A 19,260-nucleotide genomic window follows, 5' to 3' on the forward strand; every position below is an offset into this window, starting at 1 on the left:
TCCAGCGTCTGCGGTCTCAAGTATCCTGGCAAGCTTCCTCTGAACTCCATCAACAATATCCCAGTCAAGACTTGGACAATGATTTACAGACTTCCAATGTGAGTTTTTTCTGTATTTAGAAAGCCAGAACACATGCTATTGAACCAGCTCACACTTCACTTCTGCACTAGGTTTTGTGAACATGGCAGTGCAGAAAGGTGTAGAATTCCAGGTACAATGATGGGGTATCTACTAGGATGTAGGTATAATAATGTATTTTGTAGGGGTATCCAATGGATTATCTAAAGGTGTTGTGTTCCTAAGGCACAAGGTGTTTACAAGGGTCAAGCATGCAAAGACAATAAATGCCTGAATATTAGGCTATTGTTATAATAACTTGGAGGGGCAAGAGGGCAGGGTTTAATGTGCAGAATTTAGGAGTCAGGATCAGGGCTAGGGTTTGGCATACAGGATGTAGGGTACAGGAGACGGGGACAGGACTCATGCAGGATGTAGGATGCAGGAAATGGGGTGGGGCAGGGACAGGGCTCATGACTCAGGCGAGCACTGGGCAAACCTGCACCGGGTAATTGACTACATTTCCAACCAATGAGTCTTTTACCAAAAGGTGGTTTAACATCACTAACACCAACAGTTGTAGTTACCCTGGAGGATAACACTGCTCCATCCTCTGCCCACTGCTTACACCTTCTCTCTCACTCTGTCCAGCTCAATCACCTCTTCATTCCTTGCTTCCTCCCTCTGACCTCCTCCATTGTCCACCCTCCCCACTTCATCCTGACATCCTGCAAAGCGCCCCCTCCTTCATCTCCATCACCAGCAATGCCTGTCCACTCATCACCATTCCCTCCATCATCCTCCCTCTATTTCTCCATCACTTTCCCTCCCTTTCTGGCTCTTTCCCTCTCCTCCATACTTTTCCCTCTCCATTCACTCCATTTCCTTTCCTTCCTAACTCAGTCCCGCTATCCATTCTCCATCCCTTCACCCCCTCCATTCACCTTCTCCCTCCTCCAGCAGCTTCCTCTGCTACCCCCTCATCCCTCTCTCCTCCAAGCCTATTTCTCCTCATTTCCCTCAATCCACTCCCTCCCTGTTCCTTGCTCCAGACTATTCTAACAATCCACCCACATCAGCTTCCCTTCCCTTCACCCACCATTCCTATCGTTCTCTCTCGACCCGCCCCCGGGCCCCTCGTTCATCCCACCAGCCAGCTCTGGGCTGGGCGGCTATTCTGGTGCTGCTGGGCCTGGTAGCAGCTGCTCGCTGGTGGAAGGTGCTGCTGGCTGGACCTGGTCTGGTTTCCTGCACCTTTCCTGGGTCAGCCTTGGGCCCCTTGATGGCCTCCCTGCCTGGGGCAGGATCCCTCCGTTCAGCGAGTGTCCCCCGAGGTCCCCACGACTTCAGCAGGTTGGCCATGTAGAACTCTCCGTGTGTGCCCGTCTGCCATGTCTTCAGCGCAGAGTCAAACTTCTGGTGGGCAAAGAGATCCGACCTCTCCATGGGAGCGGCAGGTTTGAACCCGGCGGTCCTCTTCAGCCACTGGAAGTGCAGGACCTTGCCCACGTTCTCCTTGTGGCCGGTCAGACGGGCCAGATCCAGTACTGTCCGCCCTTTGCTGTCCGTGCCCTCGATGTCTGCTCCTTGCTGGAGCAGGTAGCTGATGCATGAGCCCCTGGCCCCCATCACTGCCATGTGTAGGGCCGAGTGCCCGTCTCTTGTTCTGGTGTTCAGATTGGTGCCTGTAGATAGAAAATCAGATTGGAATGTGGTAGATAAAGGGCGGAGGGGTTAGTAAGAGAGAAGACACTGCATTGAGGCTTAAATCCCAGTGAAACTCGAACAAGAAATCCCGATGTCTCCAGGTCCGGCTCACTCCTTGGTCTGGAATTATGAGCCTGTGATCCAGTGTGAATCTGTCTGTCTGGAGTTTGCATGTTCTCACCCTGTGACTGGGTGGGTTTCTCCCAGGTGCTCCTAATTTCCCCCTACATCCCAAGGACACGTGGGCCAGTGGGTTAATTGGCTGCTGTAAATTGCCCCAACTCTGGTGAGGTATCTGATAGGGTAATATCAGAGTGACCATCTGGTCAATGAGTGAATGAACCAGAATTATAGAAAGATACAACACAGAAACAGGCCGCTCAGCCACCTCACCCAAAATGACCATGATGACTCATCACATTTGCCTGTGTTAGACCCAGATCCCTCCAGGCCTTTCCCGCCCAAATCTTTCAAATTATGTAATAGTATCTGCCTCCACTCCTTCCTGTCAGCTTGTTCCAAATATTCACCAGTCTGTGGAAATCATACCCTTCCCTTAAATTTCTTCCCCCTCACCTTTAAACCTGTTGTTTCTAACTTCTCTGTCCTGGGAACAGCTCTTGGGGGTGATTCATGGTAACTAAGGGGAGCCAGTGAGAATGTGGGAGAATAAAAAGAAATGGGATTAATATAAGATTAGTGTAACTGGATGGTTGATGGTCAGTGCGGTCTCGATGGGCCGAAGGATGTGTTTCCATCTGGTATCCTGGCTCTGTCTCACCAGGGGTCGGGAACATGGTCTAGGGTAGAGGCCGGAGGCAGGATTGGGGATTGGAAGGTAGGCAGTTTTGCGGCTGGAGTAAGAGTACCGGGATGTTTCCCTCACTATTCGAACTCACCAGGAACAGCAGTGGGTGCCAGAACTGTGACACCAAAGCCAATCAAGACACACAATTTAGTGTCGATGGGAAAGACCATTACACACAGAGGCAACAAAATTGCCAGCATGTAAACAGGTCCTTCCACCCATTGAGTGCATACTGACCATAAACCACTCATCCTACGTTAATCCTAATTTAATTCTCCCCATATTCTCCTCAACTCCCACAACTTACCTGCACTGTAGCAGAATTTACAGCAGGCAGTTACATACGTACCTCTCCTCCGCTTTTACAGGAAGTCGGAGGAAACCCATGCAGCGACAGGGAGAACATGCAGACTCTACTCTGATCGCAGCCGAGGTCGAGGTTGAACTTGGGCCTCTGACAGTGTAGGCAGCTGTTCTACCATCATTGTGCCATAACTTACTATATTTAACAGTTTTGACATATACCACTGTAATCACAAAGAAAAAAGCATAAAGGGCTATGAAATATCCTTGGCAATTAGGATTAAAGAGGATGGCAAGGCACTTTAATACTTACATTAAAAACATGGGAAGACAACCAGGGAGAGATTAGGACCATTCAAAGATAAAAGAGGGAATTTATAAATAAGAGATTATGAAGATGCTAGAAATCTTGAGCAAGACACACAAAATGCTGGAGGATCTCAGTAAACCAGGCAGATGCTTTTACACTGAAAAGCCCTTCTTGCGTACTGTTTATACAGATCGAATCATCACACAGCGCATTGAGCTGGAATAAAGTAAAACTGTAACAATGTAGAATAAGAAGAGGTTCACGAGAATGATTCCAGGAATGAAAGGGTATTCATACGAGGAGCATTTGATGGCTCTGGACCTCTATTCGCTGGAATTTAGAAGAATGGGGTGGGTGGATCTCATTGAAACCGATTGAATGTTGAATGAGCAAGATAGAGTGGAGGGGGACAGGTTGTTTCCTATAGTGGGGGAGCCTAGAAACAGAGGGCACAGCCTCAGAATAGGGGGATGTCTATTTAGAACGGAGCTGGACAGCGATTTCTTTAGCCAGAGGGTGGTGAACCTGTGGAATTCGTTGCCACGGGTGGCTGTGGAGGCCAGGTCACTGAGTGTATTTAAGGCAAAGGTTGATAAGTCCTTGATTAGTAAGGGCGTGAAAGGTTATGGGGAGAAGGCAGAAGAAAGGGGTTGAGAGGAAACATGGATCAGCCATGATGAAATGGTGGAGCAGACTTGATGGGCCAAATGGCCTGGCCTAAATCTGCTTCTATATTTTATCATCTTTATTGAATATAGTGAAAAAGCTTCCAAAAGAAGTGCAGTGCAGGTAGATGATAAAATGCAAGATCATAACAAGGTAGATTGTGAGGCCAAGAGTCTACCATGTCATACAAGAATTCCATTCAAGAGCCTGATAACAATGGATAGAAGCTGTTCTTGAGCCTGGTAGTATGTGCTTTTAGGCTTTTGTATCTTCTTCCCAATGGAGAGGATGTCCAGAGTGGGTGTGGGCTTTGATTATAATGGCTGCTTTGCTGAGGCAGCAAAACGTACAGATAGAGCCCACAGAGGGGAAGCTGGTTTTTGTGATGCATTGAGCTGTGTCCACAACTTTCTGCAGTTACTTGCAGTCATGTGTAGAGCATTTACCAGAGCAAGCTGCTATTCAACTGAACAGATGCTTTCCATGGGTCATCGATTGAAATCCATCCTGGACCTTGAAGCCCTCAACCTCAACACTGCTGATGTAGATAGGAACATATGCACCACCCTATTTCCTGAAGTCAATGACAAACTCTTTACTTTTTTGACATTGAGGGAAAGATTTTTGCGATGGCATCATGTCACTAAGCTTTCTATCTCCTTTCTAAGTGAATAGTTTGCCTTGGTATTCACCAAGGAAACATATGGAGAATATTAGTGTGGAGCATGCAAATGTGCAAGGACATTTTGAGATCAAGAAGGTGGTGGTTCTGGTTCTCTTGAAGATCATCAAAATGGATAAGTCTCCAGGTTCTATTGGGATGCACCCCAGGTTACTGGAAAAGGCAGGAGAGGAGACTGTTGGGGCCTTGTCAAAGATCTTTGCATTATCAAGAGGCAAGGTGGTGGAGAACAGGTGAGAAACCAATATTGTTCATTTGTTTAAGAGGGGAAACAGAATAACACAGGAAATGATTTGCTGTTAGCCTCTCATCAGTGGCTTGGAAATTATTCAAAAGGACTTTTTGGGATGGGACTTATGCTTATTTGGAAACACAACCTAATTAGGGACAGTCAGCATTGCTTAGTGCAGGGCAGGTCACACTTTACAAACTTGGCTGAGTTTTTTGAGGAGATGACAAATGTGACTTACAACATTAGGGCTGTAGATGTCATCTACTTGGATTTTAGTAGGACATTTGATAAGATCCCTCATAGTAGGTTGATCCAGAAGATTAAGGTCCTTGGGAAACATGGTGACTTGTTATTTTGGATTTAGAGCCAGCTTGCCCATGGAAGACAGTTGTGAAAAGGTGTCATTCTGGCTGGAGATCTGTAACCAGTGCTTTTCCACCAGAATCTGAGCTGGTAACTCTTGTTTGTTCCATATAACCTATATTGATTACTTGGATGAAAATGTAGGTCATGTTATGTTATTTTTATGTTTTTTAACTTCAGAAACGAATCAAAAGAATATTGGTGTACTTTGTTTCTTCTTTAGTGAGTCGCTCACATATGACGTGGTGACATAGTGATGTAGGCCATTCACGTACTTCTTATGTATAATCCATAGTGAATTATATAAATACCAAACAATGTTTAATCAAACAATGTATTTCAAAGTTCAAAGTAAATTTTTATCAAAGTACCTACATATCACCAGATTCATTTTCTTGCAGATGTACTCAATAGGTCCAATAACTATAATAGAATCAATGAAAGACTGCATCAACAGGGCAGAAACCAGTGTGAAAAAGACAACAACCTGTGCACATACAAAAAAAGAAAAAATAAATAAATACACAATAAATATCAAGAACATGAGATGAAGGGTCCTTGAAAGTGAGGTTGTGGGAACAGCTCAGTGGTGGGGCAAGTGAAGTTGAGTGAAGTTATACCCTCTGGGTCAAGAGCCAGCCTGATGGCTGAGGGGTAATAACTGTTCCTGAACTTAGTGATGTGAGTCCTGGGGCTCCGGTACCTTCGTCCTGATGACAGCTGTGAGAAGAGAGCATGATGTGGGTGGTGGGGGTCTCTGATGATGAATGCTGCTTTTCTGCGACACCACTGCGTGTAGATGTGCTCAACGGTGGGGAGGGCTTTAGCCTCGATAGACTGGCTTGATCCACTACTTATTGCAGGATTTTCCATTCAAGTATTACTGAAGATATTAAATACACAACACTCCTCCCTGCTTTGCTATAAGCTCCAATTCAATATAAAATGCATCTCAATTCAACTATGTAATATATTGCTCTCTCGTCATCTTATATACACACTATACCAAATAGTACAACTACTACATAGACTTCCACAGAATAGTAAACTTTAAATTGTCCTATTCAGGCCTAAAGATTTAATCCCTGTGGAGGATTTCTTACTGTTGTAGGCCAACATCTTTCCTGACAAGGTGGGGTGTCACTCTGCTTGGCAGGTGAGACTTGGGGCTGTGAAACAATCTCAGGTTCTGGGGCTCCTCCGCGGTGGTTGTAGGAGCTGACCTTGGGACTACAGGAAATGGTTCTGCCAGCTCTGGACTCCATTCTTCCCTAATAATTGACTCCGTTCTCCCCATCTGATCAAGGTGTCATATTCCAGATGACATCAGAAGCAATCTCCACTGTGCAGGGGAGCGGTCCAGTTCTGCCCTTAATCCTTCTGAGCACCCACTTTTGGTCACCTCTGCGGTCTCTCACCAGGACTGCTTGTCCAGGAGTGAAACATCAAACCTCTTTGTTTGAGGAGCTCTCAATTCGCCTCAGTTGTTTGTCCTGCATACTCCCTCTGAGATTGGGTTTGAGGAGATCCAAGTGTGAGCACAAGGGACGACCCAGGAGCAGTGTAGCTGGTGAGTTGTTGGTTATGGTGTGTGCTGCATTGTGATATGCAAGGAGGAGATTGATGAGCTTCTGATTCAGTGTCAGTGTAGCATGTTCTGCTGACGTTGCTTGCAGTGTGTTCTTTAGACTGAACAAACCTTACCGCCAAGCCATTTGTAGCTAGGTGGTACAGTGCAGATGTAATATGTTTTATTCCATTCATTTTCAGGAATGACTGAAACTGTTCTGCAACAGACTGTGGTCCACAGTCAGTGACTAAATGTTCTGGAACACAATACTGGAGAAGAGGCTTCTCCACACATCAACAGTGTGCGAGGCTGTAGTGGAGGCTATTGGGAACACTTCTGGCCACTTTGTAGCTGCAGCCAGTACTACCAAACAATTTGTCCTCATAGGTGGTCTGGCAAAATCCACATGAATCCTCTGCCAAAGCAATGCCAGGAATGGAGAGGCACTGCTCTTGGCATCTTCTGGACATGTTGGCATCCTGACCAGTGCATGGCAAGCTGCTCCAACTGTTGGTCTATCCAAGGCCACCAGACAAAGCTTTCAGTTTGACCACACCTCTATGACCGAAATGTAGCTCCTCAGACACTTTAGCTCTCAGCTTGGATGGTATAACTCTCAATCCCCACATAAGGCAGCCCCCTCATCAAGGGCAAATACATCCTAGTGGTGGTAAAAAGGGGGGAACTGGAGTTTCTGCTGCACATTCCAGCCTTTTTGGATTGCTCTGTAGACCTGAGACAGTGTGGGGTTTTTTCTGGTTTCTCTTCAGATCATTTCTGCCATAATAGGGAGACTTCCGATTTGCATTTGTGAAAATATGTCAGGAGGAGTGTCCTCTTTTGAAAGTTTTTCAGATATTTCCTTTACCAAGGGTAAACAACAATCCATCAGCATTTTCATGATTAATTGTCCTCTTGGATTCGATCTTGTAACTGTGTCCTCCAAGAAACTGAGCTGATCCCTGCATTTGTCTATTGAAAATGGACAATAGTGCTTGCTGATCAGTAATGAGAGTTAACTCTCTCATACTAGTACTGGTTGAAACATTTTACACCCCAAACTGTGCTTAAGGCCTCTCTGTCAATCTGTGCATAATTTTTCTCTGCGGTGGTAGGGGAACGTGATACAAAGGCTATGGGGCATTCACTTCCATCACTCAGAACATGTGACATGACAGCACCTATAGCATAAGGCAAGACATCATAGGCAAGCTTCACTGGATGACGTGGATCATAATGTGTGAGTACAATGTCTGACATCACCATTTCCCTTGCCTTTTGTAAGGCCACCTCACACAGCCTTGTCCATTGCCGTTTCTTCCTGAACTGTAGTAACAAGTTCAAGGGGAGAAGCACATTAACCAGGTTTGACAGGAACCTGTTATAGTAAGTGACAAATCCTAAAAAGGACAATAAATGCAACATGCCCTTTGATCTTGGGGCATCACCACTACTTGAATTTTCTGAGCACACTTGTGCAAATCTTGTGCATCAATGCTGTGACCACAGTAAGTGAAGTTTGGTTTAAAGAATTCACAATTGTCATGTCGTACTCTGAGCCCATAATCTTCTAATCTTTTTAACAATGTCTTGAAATTTTGGTGATGTTCCTTGTCATCTTTGCCGGTAACAATGATGTCATCCAGGTAATACTGAGGGCTTGCGCAGCCTTGCAGCACCCCTGGTCCGTGGCTTTCCGTCAGAATGCAGGTGTAAATACTACTCCATCAATTAGCCTATTATAGCGATAAAGTGCTTTGTGAGCATCTATGGTGAAAAACACGTTGGACTCTTCTTCCATCTCCATTGATATGTAGGTTTCAGCTAACACACACAAAATGCTGGAGGAACTCAGCAAGCCAGGCAGCATCTATGGAAAAGAGTACAGTCGGCGTTTCAGGCCAAGACCCTTCAGCAGGACTGGAGAAAAAAAGATGAGGAGTCAGAGATAGAGGACCCCACCCACAGAGATAACAACACCTGCAGCCATGTCTTGAACATGTTGTTGCATTCTGTGTTTGCGATGCTCCCATATCCTCTGAATCAGCTTCGCCTTCATTATTTCTGGTGATAGTTGACTACAATTTACTTCAGAAAAGGTGTTAGCAGTAATGCTTTTAGTTGAATTTCTTGTCTACTGATCTACCAGTATCTGTTGCACAACTTCAGTAGTGCCATCTTAAACCAGCATCAAGCCCATCACCGAACTGACAATGCTTCAACAATTTCTTCAATTCACCCACGTAAGCTGAAATGGAACCCCTTCCTTTTGATTCCACTTATAAAACCTAAAGCGTTCTGCAATCAATAATGGTTTTGGTTCTGGATGTTTTTGCATTACTTTCACGATATCAGAAACACTCATTTCAGCTGATTTTGTTGGAGCAGTTAACCATCTAAGCAAACTGTATATTTTCCACCTATTGTGCTCAGTAACACTGGCACTCGCTTTTCAATGGGTGTTTCCTTTGCTTCAAAGTACAGCTCAATTCATTCAGTATGCATCATCCAGTTGTCAGATGTGCAATCAAACACATTTATCTTTCCAATGTAGCCAGCCATTTCTGCTTTTTTAATTTATTATTAATATTACCTGGTACTTACTGTTTATGAATTTTGTCCGTTTTCTGCCTTTTTTTTAACACAACTGTACCTCCCCCCTTCCAAAGAAATGTGCTGCACTTCAAAAGTCATTTTGGGTTCATTTTAAAACTATCTTGTCACCACTGTTATGTAATGTAACTCCAGAAGCTAATCAAAAGAAAAGTCCGGGAGTCCGGGATATTGGTGTGCTTTATTTCTTCTTAGTGAGGTGCTCACATATGACGTGGTGGGGTAATGACATAAGCCATTCATATACTTCTTACATGTAGTCCATAATGAATTATGTAAACAAAGAAAGCTTAATATTTACAATATTACTCAAATATTACTGAAATATTATTAAATACACTACAGATGGGTGGCTAGTAAGTTTGTGTATGGCATGAACATTGGAGGGGTTGTAAACAGTGTAGAGAGTTGTCAAAGGATCTCTCTCTCTCTGGCTATCCATCCCATTGGATGATGGTTCCTTTCAGTAGAAAGGAACAGCATGTGCGTGAATGGATTTTAGGTGAGTAGGGGGTTGCACAGATCCAGACCCACCCTCTCGACATCCCTTCCCGTATCCAGCCGCATGGTGGGGTCCAAGACGGCTGGGGGAAGTTCTGTTGCAGTGAATGGCCAGACCAATCTTCGATGCAAGGGATGCCCTTTCCGCGCTTCACGGCATGTGTTTGCTAGATGGCCGTTGACCCTACGAGAGGGTTCATCCGCCCTTTGACAGGACTTGTTTTTCGTCCTGCAGGGTGTTCAGCCACCCTCCTCACCAGGCAAGCCTGGTGGGGGAGCCGGTTTAGTCGCTGACCGCCCGACCATGCAACAGGTAGTACTGGGTTACACGGTACCAGTAGCACTCATACGAGTGACCTGAGACTAAGAATAAGACGCTGGTGAACCATGGTGACGTGTTACGGGCAGCTTACAAAACTCCACCGACATGCAGCACAGAGCGTCACAGGGAGTCATTCCTGCCTGTGGCCATCAAACTTTACAACTCCTCCCTTGGAGGGTCAGACACCCTGAGCCAATAGGCTGGTCCTGGACTTATTTCCTGGCATAATTTACATATTACTATTTAACTATTTATGGTTTTGTTACTATTTATTATTTATGGTGCAACTGTAACGAAAACCAATTTCCCCCGGGATCAATAAAGTATCACTATGACTATGACTATTCTAAGTATACTTCTTTTGAACTACTCCCACTGCAACCTGCATCTTTAAGTAACGTATTTTTGAAAGTCTTAACGAACTAGTGATTTCACGATCTTCTGAAAGATTCAGCGGACTTAACTCTCGGGCATGCTTGAAGCTGACAAAGGTACATCGCCATGGCTGAAAGAGAGGGAGGAGGGGAAGGATACAAGCCAGGCTAAAACAAAGGGGCATGAAACTTCCTCTACCCAGCAGCATGAAACTTCCTCTACCCAGCAGCATGAAACTTCCTCTACCCAGCAGCATGAAGCTTCCTCTACCCAGCAGCATGAAACTTCCTCTACCCAGCAGCATGAAGCTTCCTCTACCCAGCAGCATGTAACTTCCTCTACCCAGCAGCATGAAACTTCCTCTACCCAGCAGCATGAAGCTTCCTCTACCCAGCAGCATGAAACTTCCTCTACCCAGCAGCATGAAGCTTCCTCTACCCAGCAGCATGTAACTTCCTCTACCCAGCAGCATGAAGCTTCCTCTACCCAGCAGCATGAAGCTTCCTCTACCCAGCAGCATGAAGCTTCCTCTACCCAGCAGCATGTTTGCAAATGTACAGTCTCTGAAGAACAAGATTAAGGACCTAAAGGCAAGATTGCTGTATCAAAGGGAAACAAGGGATTGCTGCATTCTCTGTTACATAGAGACAATGCTTATTCCAAACACACAAGGTACATAGTAATACCTGAGGGCTTTCAAGTACACAGTATGGACTGGACTGCTGATTCAGAGAAGGCAAAAGCTGGAGCTCTGTAATGCATGATGAACTGTTTGTGGTGGACTTGTTACCCACCAGTTCCCTGACCTGGAACATCTAATAACTAATTGCCGACTATACTACTTACCAAGAGGGTTCTCCTCCATGATCCTTTCCACAGTTTACATACCACCAAAGGCCAATATTAAGCAGGCACTCAATGTACTGAGTGCTGCCATCAGCAAACAAGAAACAGCCGGCCACAACGCCTTTCAAATCATTGCCGGGGATTTCACTCAGACTTGTTTAAAGAAATCTCTGCCCAAATAGCATCATATTACCTGTGGCACCAGAGGTCCCAATACACTCGACCACTGCGATCCTGCAATGAGAAATGTTGACCGTTCCATGCCTTGACAGCATTTTGGGAAATCTGATCACTTGGCTGCCCTTCTCCTACCTGCATACAGGCAGAGGCTATCGAGCAAGGCTCCAGAGATTAGGACAACAAAGAGGTGGTCACGGGAGTCAGAGCGTCAATGTGATTGCTTCTAGTTGGTGGGCTGGGCTGTGTTCAAGGACTTATCTGTGGATCTGAATGAATACACCATGTTGTCATGGATTATATAAAAACAGTCCCCACAAGTGTGTCCCCACAAAATCAGTCAGAATCTTCCCAACCAGAAGCCCTGGATGAACCATGAGATTCTCAATCTGCTGAGGGCCAGGCCAGTGGCATTTAGGTCTGGTGACCAAGTAAAATATAGAGGTCCAGGTACGATCTCCAGAAATCCATCTTGCGTGCGAAGTGGCAATTCTGGACCAAATTTGAATCACTGAGAGATGGTCAAGAGATGTGGCAGGGCTTGAATGCTATCACCTCCTACAAAGTGAGACCAAGCAATATAAGTGACAACGAGGCTTCATTTCCAGTTGAGCTCCTTTGCTTGCTTTGACCAACAAAACATACAGGCACCTTCATGAGCTCCCACAGCCCCTGATGACCTTGTGATTTCAGTCTCTGAGGCTGACATGAGAGCATCGTTCATGAGGGTGAATCCCTGGAATGAGGCCAGACCAGACGGGGTACCTGACCTGTGCTGATCAATAGGCTGGAATGTTCACCAATATCTTTAACTTCTCACTTCAGCAGTCTCACATACCCACCTGCTTCAAGCAGGCTTCAATTATACTGGTGCCTAAAAAGGAGACAGTAACTTGCCTCAGTGACTTCCGTCCAGTAGCACTTACATCCACTGTGATGAAGTGCTTTGACACTTTGGTGATGAAACATATCAACTCCTGCCTGAGAAGCAACTTGGATCTGTTCCAATTTGCCTACCGGCACAGCAGGTCCACGGCAGATGCCATCTCATTGGCTCTTCACCTAACCCTAGAACATCTTGACAGCAAAGATGCATATATCAGGATGATCTTCATTCGGTATCATCATCCCCTCCGAACTAATCAATAGGCTTCAAAATCGTGGCTTCAATACCCTCTTGTGTAACTGGATTTCCTCACTTGTAGACCACAGTCAGTTTGGTTTAGGAAGGACACCTCAGCACAGGTGTGCCACAAGGCTGTGTGCTTACCCCGCCTGCTCTACTCTCTTTACACTTATGACTGTGAGGCTAAGCACAGCTCCATATTTAAATTTGCTGATGACACCACTGTCGTTGGCAAATCAAAGGAGGTGATGAATCAGCATAGAGGAGGGAGATTGAAAATCTGGCTCAGTGGTGCCCGAACAACAATCTGTCACTCAGTGTCAGCAAGACCGAGGAGCTGATTATTGACTTCAAGAGGAGGAAACCACAGGTCCATGAGCCAGTTCTCATTGGGGGTCTGAGATGGAGACGGTCAGCAACTTTAAATTCCTCAGTGTTGTCATTTCAGAGGATCTGTCCTGGGTCCAGCATGTAAATAGCCCTCCGCTTTCTTAGAAGTTTGTGAAGATACGCCATGTCATCTAAAACTTTTAACAAGCTTCCGTAGATGTGTGGTGGAGAGTATATTGACTGGTTGCATCACGGCCTGGTGTGGAAACACCTTGAATGGAAAATGCTACAAAAAGTAGGATGGCCCAGTCTATCACAGGTAAAGCCTTCCCTACCAATGAGAATATCTACATGGAACGCTGTCCCAGGAAAGCAGCATCCACCATCAAGGACCCCCACCATCTAGGCCATGTTTTCCTCTCTCTGCTACCATCAAGGAGAAGGTACAGGAACCTCAGGGCCAACAGCACCATATTCAAGAACAGTTATTACCCCTCAACCATCAGGCTCTTTAACCAAAGGGAATAACCTCACTCAACTTCACTCGCCCCAACACGGAACTATTCCCGTAACCAATGGACTCACTTTCACGGACTCTTCATCCCACGTTCTGAAAAATTTATCGCTTATTTATTTATTATTATTACTTTTTATCTTTTCTCATCTCAAGCTGGTAAATCCTGAGGTTCAGGCTTAGCCAAGTACACTCATTTCTCAATTGCTAGGAACTTTTGAACTATTCTAGTGGTGTTTAGTATTGTGGCTTTCTGGAGATTTACATAAATATTGCTGTGTAGGCCCAATTGTTTAATGCTATTGTGTAGTGACTTTGGGATGGTATCTGTTGTAGATATTACTATCGGGACAATGTATATACCCTGGTCATGTTCCATGGTCTTCCAATTTCCTATTTTAATTAAGCATATTTCTGGTGTTTTTTAATTTCTTGATTTCTGTATGTTATATGTGTTTGGAATGGCTATATCAATTAATTAAGTTGTTCTTTCTTTTTGTTTATCCTGTAATGTTATATCCTGACAGTTGTTATGGATTGTCCTATCTGTAATAATGGATTAGTCATAATATAGTTTGTCAGACTCGGACTCTAAAACTGGATCAGGCTCATATTAATAGTAAAGTATGGTGTCATTTATGAGTTTAAATTTTAAAGCAAGATTTTGATGAATAATGTTTGCTACTTGACAGTGTCTGTGTAAGTAATCAGATTGAGTTAAATTGCTGCAAGACACTGTAATGAGTTGTATTGTTTCTGGTTTCTCTTGGCATTTTCTGCATTTATTGTCTTTCTTTTCTTATGTGCTTTGTTTTTTTTTGTGTGTGTTAACCACCTAGTACTGTATGGCCATAAGGAACCCCTCTGTTTCTGGAAAGAGGTCTCCAAATCTGAGCCAGGCATTTGACACTCCCTTGTTGACATCAGGTCATGGGGATGTCCTCTATGACCTCATGCCCTTCCATTGGTTGACTTTTTCTTCTGTAATGATAATTTCCTCATTTTTCTGGGTTGTGCTTTCATTTAAGTTTAGTAGTGTGTACTACTTATTAGAATTGCATATGCTTGTGTGGAGTGCTAAATCCTGTTTTTTTTGATGAAAGTATATCCTTAGAAGTTGTATCTGACTGTTGTGTAAATTTTTCATGTCCATTATTCCACTTCCTCTTTCTATCCTAAGTTGTGCTAATCTAAGTGCATTTGAGTTTTCAAAGAGTTTTCTAAAATTTCTCATTTCAGTTCTTATTTTTCTTTGTAAACTTTTCAGATCAGTTTTGGTCTAAGATAGTAAGCCAAAACCAAGGAAATAATATGTGTATAGCAAAACTGTTTATTGCCTGTGTTATATTTTTACTATTGAGCTCTGGCAGAATTTCTTAAGCCTTGAAATAAATTCTTTTGAATGTTTTCCTTTGATGCACTATGATCTATTTTCTTTGCTTGCTGATATCCCAGATACTTATGTGTTTCATATTCATCCTTCGATTGTGTTACATTCTGCTGCTCCGTTTTATATTCTACTCGCTCTGTTGCACCTTTCTTTATGTTTCATGTTCTGCACTTACCTAGTCCAAAGTTCCTATTTATATCTTCAGAAAACAGTTCTACTCTTTGAATTAATTGTTTTAGCTTTACTGATGAAGGAGTGTCTAATTTCAAATTGTCCATGTATAGAAGGTATGTCAAGGTATAACTTGTTTGGTAGTCTCGGATTTGATACCCTATTTTCATTGAATTGACTTTATTTCTTACCTCCTTCACATACATGAGAGTAAAGATCTTTACGTTACGTCTCCATCTAAATGTGCAATGTGCAATCATTGTAATTTATAATAATTTGTAATAAATAGAACAGTCAATGTAATATAGAGTACACTCAAATCAGCATGAGTTCATCAGTCTGATGGCCTGGTGGAAGAAGCTGTCCCGGAGCCTGTTGGTCCTGGCTTTTATGCTGTGGTACCGCTTCCTGGATGGTAGCAGCTAGAATAGATTGTGGTTGGGATGGCTTGGGTCCCCAATGATCTTATGGGCCCTTTTTACACACCTGTCCTTGTAAATGTCCTGAATCATGGGAAGTTCACAACTATAGATGCACTGGGCTGTCCGCACCACTCTCTGCAGAGTCCTGCGATTAAGGGAGGTACAGTTCCCATACCAGGCAGTGATGCAGCCAGTCAGGATGCTCTCAATTGTGCCCCTGTAGAAAGTTCCATACCAAATCTCCTCAACCGTCTGAGGTGAAAGAGGCGCTGTTGTGCCTTTTTCACCACACAGCTGGTGTGTACAGACGACGTGAGGTCCTCTGTGATGTGAATGCCCAGGAACTTGAAGCTGTTTACCTTCTCAACCCCAGATCCATTGATGTCAATAGGGGTTATCCCCTCTCCATTCCTCCTGTAGTCCACAAACAGCTCCTTTGTTTTTGCATTGAGGGAGAGGTTGTTTTCTTGACGCCATTGTGACAGAGAGATGACTTCTTCCCTGTAGACCACCTCGTTATTGTTTGAGATAAGCCCAATCAATATAGTGTCATTGGCAAATTTAATTAGATTGGAGCTGTGGGTGGCGATACAGTCATGGGTATTACAGGAAGTAAAGGAGGGACTCACTACGCAACCCTGAGAGGCTCCCGTATTGAGAGTCAGCGGGTTGGAGGTGAGGCATCCCATTCTTACGACCTGCTGGCGATCTGACCGGAAGTCCAAGATCCAGCTGCATAAGGTAGGGTCAAGGCCGAGGTCTCTGAGCTTCTTGTCGAGCCTGGATGGAACTATGGTGTTGAATGCTGAACTGTAGTCCAAGAACAGCATTCTCACATAAGTATCCTTCTTCTCCAGATGTGTAAGGACGGTATGTAGAGCAGTGGCTATTGTGTCATCTGTCAATCGGTTGTGTCGGTAGGCGAATTGTAGGCAATTCAGTAAATTAGAGAGCGGGTTTAAAGCTAGACAAAATCATAATGGGCTTAGAGAGTCGCTCTGCAAAATGTCTCCGTTTATTTTGATAACGGTGGTTGTCCTTTTTTGACTGTTAATAGTGAGATTACAGTATGCCAATGCTTCATCAGATGTTGCAGGAATTACACAAATATTGGGTGTCGTTTATATGTATTAAGAACTTATATTAACCATGAGTGTGGGACAGAATGAAGTGTTTTTTTTGGTAGTCAATATAACAACATGAAAGATTTCTGCTTTTCCACTGGGCTTGATTCAGAATTACAGACTCTTATTATCAGTTGTTCATTACATCCTTTCATACCCTTATGGCACCCTTTCAGCTCTTCTGTAAGTATATTGTGGTTAACTAAACGAGAGGGTGATTAGTTTGTGAGATGCAAGATTATTACTATTATTATTATTTCTTTTCTTTCGTATTTGCAGTTTGTTGTCTTTTGCACGTTGGTTGTTTGTCCATCCTGTCAGGGGTGGTATTCCATTGATTCTATTGTGTTTCTTGCATTTACTGTGAATGCCTGCAAGAAAATGAATCTCAGGGTTGTATCTAGTGGTATATATGTACATTAATAATAAATTTACTTTGAATTTTGGACTTTGAACTTTGAATATAGATCAGTTACAGATGAAGGCCAAGAAATGGTGGACAGAATGTAATCCAAATGGAGGTGTTGCACTTTGAGAGGTCAAATGTAAAGGGATAGTTTATAGTCACTGGCAGGATCCTTAGCAGCATTGATGCACAGGGGGTGTTGGGGTCCAAGCCACAGCTCCCTGTAAAATAGCCACACAAGTAGATAGGGTGGTAAAGAAGGCATATGGCATGCGCGCCTTCATTGGTCAGGGCACTGAAGACAAGAGTCGGGAAGTCACATCACATCTATATGAAACTTTGATTAAGCCACACTTGGAATATTGCGCACAATTCTGGTCACCCCATTACAAGAAGCATGTGGAGACTTTGGAGAGGATGCAGAAGATATTTACCAGGATGCTGCCTGGATTAGAGAGTATGAGCTATAAGGAGGGTTTGGACAAACTAGATTTGTTTTCACTGGAGCATCGGAGGCTAAGGGGAGATCTGACTGAAGTTCAAACAATGGGAGGCATAGGTAGGTAGACACTCGGAATCTTTCTCCCCAGGGTAAAAATAGCAAATACTCAAATAAATGCATTTAAAGTGAGAGCGGCAAATTTAAACAAGGTGTGTGGGGTAAGATTCTTCTTTACAAAGACTGGTAGGTGCCTGGAATGAGTTGAAATCAAATTCGAAGTGGAGCTGAAGAGGCTGATATAGGGACCTGCAAATATGTGGGGAACGGAGGCATATGGATCACGTACAAGCAGATGGGAGTTATTTTAATTTGGCATCATGTTCAGTGTAGACATCATGGGCCAAAGGGTCGGTTGCTGTACTGATTTATGTTCTAAAAGGATGAAGATATGATACCATCTCTGACTGCAAAGTACACATTGCCATGCCCATCTCTATATGAGATTTGAATAGGTTTCCACCAATTTTCGGGCAGAAGGAAGTGAGGTGTTGAGCACAACCATCCCTGTCTCTGTAGCTCTTCAGCTCTGAAGTGTAGCTTCAAGCTGTACCAGAGCTGTGGGTAGTCAGGGCTGAAAGCAGCAAGGTGTCCACTTCTTACTCCCATCCATCTGGCCCCCAGAAGATAGGTCTGCATTAAGACCATAAGACGATAAGACATAGAAGCAGAGTCAGGCCATTGAGCCCATCGAGTCTCCTCTTCCATTCCATCATGGCTGATTTATTATCCTCCTCAACTTCATTCTCCTATCTTCTCCCCATAACTTTTGATACCCTGACTATTCAAGAACATATCAAACTCTGCCTTAATGTATGCAATGATTTGGCCTCCTCAGCTGTCTGTGGCAATGAATTTCACAGATTCACTACCCTCTGGCTAAAGAAATACCTTCTCATCTCCGTTCTAAATGGATGTCCCTCTACTCTTGAGTCTGTGCCCTTTGGTCCGGGACTCCCCCACTATAGGAAACACTCTCTCCACATCCACTCTATCTAGGCTTTTCAGTACTCGATAGGTTTAAATGAGGTGCCCACCTCATTCTTCTAAACTCCAATGAGTACAGGCCCAGAGCCGTCAAACACTCCTCATATATTTAACCCCTTCATTCCTGGAATCATTCTTGTGAACCTCTTCTGGATCCTTTCAGTGCCAGCACATCTTTTAGATAAGGAGCCCAAAACTGCTCATAATACTTCAAGTGTGGGCTGTACAATGAATTAAAAAGCCTACGCATTATATCCTCGCTTTTATATTCTAGTTCTCTCAAAATGAATGCTAACATTGCATTTGCCTTTCTCATCACTGACTCAACCTGCAATTTTACCTTTAGGGAATTCTGCATGAGGACTCCTAAGTCCCTTTGCATCTCTTAATTTTTGAATGTTGTCCCCATTTAGAAAATAGTACACACTTTTTTTCCATCTTCCAAAGTGCATGACCATACAATTCCTGACACTATATTCTACTTGTCACTTCTTTGCCCAATCTCCAAATCTGCCTAAGTCCTTCTGCAGACTTCCTGCTTCCTCAGTACCACCTGCCCCTGCACCTATCTCTATCTTTGTAATGTCTGCAAACTTGGCCACAAATTCTGTCATCCAAATCATTGACATATAGCATGAACGCAGACCCCACTTGAGCAAAACTAGTCACCAGCAGCCAACCAGAAAAAGCCTCCTTCCTTCCCAATTTTTGCATCCTGCCAATCAGCCATCTTCTGTCCACTTTAGTATCTTTCCTGTA

At 44.0% G+C, this 19,260-nt stretch overlaps 1 protein-coding gene across 1 annotated transcript in view; it reads right to left on the reverse strand.

Annotated features, from left to right (window-relative positions):
• Positions 1-1,006: 1,006 nt before the first annotated feature.
• The window catches only part of LOC140185441 (uncharacterized), a 29,825-nt gene continuing 11,571 nt past the window's right edge, over positions 1,007-19,260 (reverse strand). Inside the window, exon 4 of the mRNA XM_072238782.1 lies at positions 1,007-1,742. Within this exon, the coding sequence (XP_072094883.1) occupies positions 1,162-1,742 (581 nt within the window). The 3' untranslated portion in view covers positions 1,007-1,161. The remainder of the gene's footprint in view (positions 1,743-19,260) is intronic.

Source organism: Mobula birostris, chromosome 2, assembly GCF_030028105.1.
Source record: "Mobula birostris isolate sMobBir1 chromosome 2, sMobBir1.hap1, whole genome shotgun sequence".
Lineage (NCBI taxonomy): Eukaryota > Metazoa > Chordata > Chondrichthyes > Myliobatiformes > Myliobatidae > Mobula > Mobula birostris.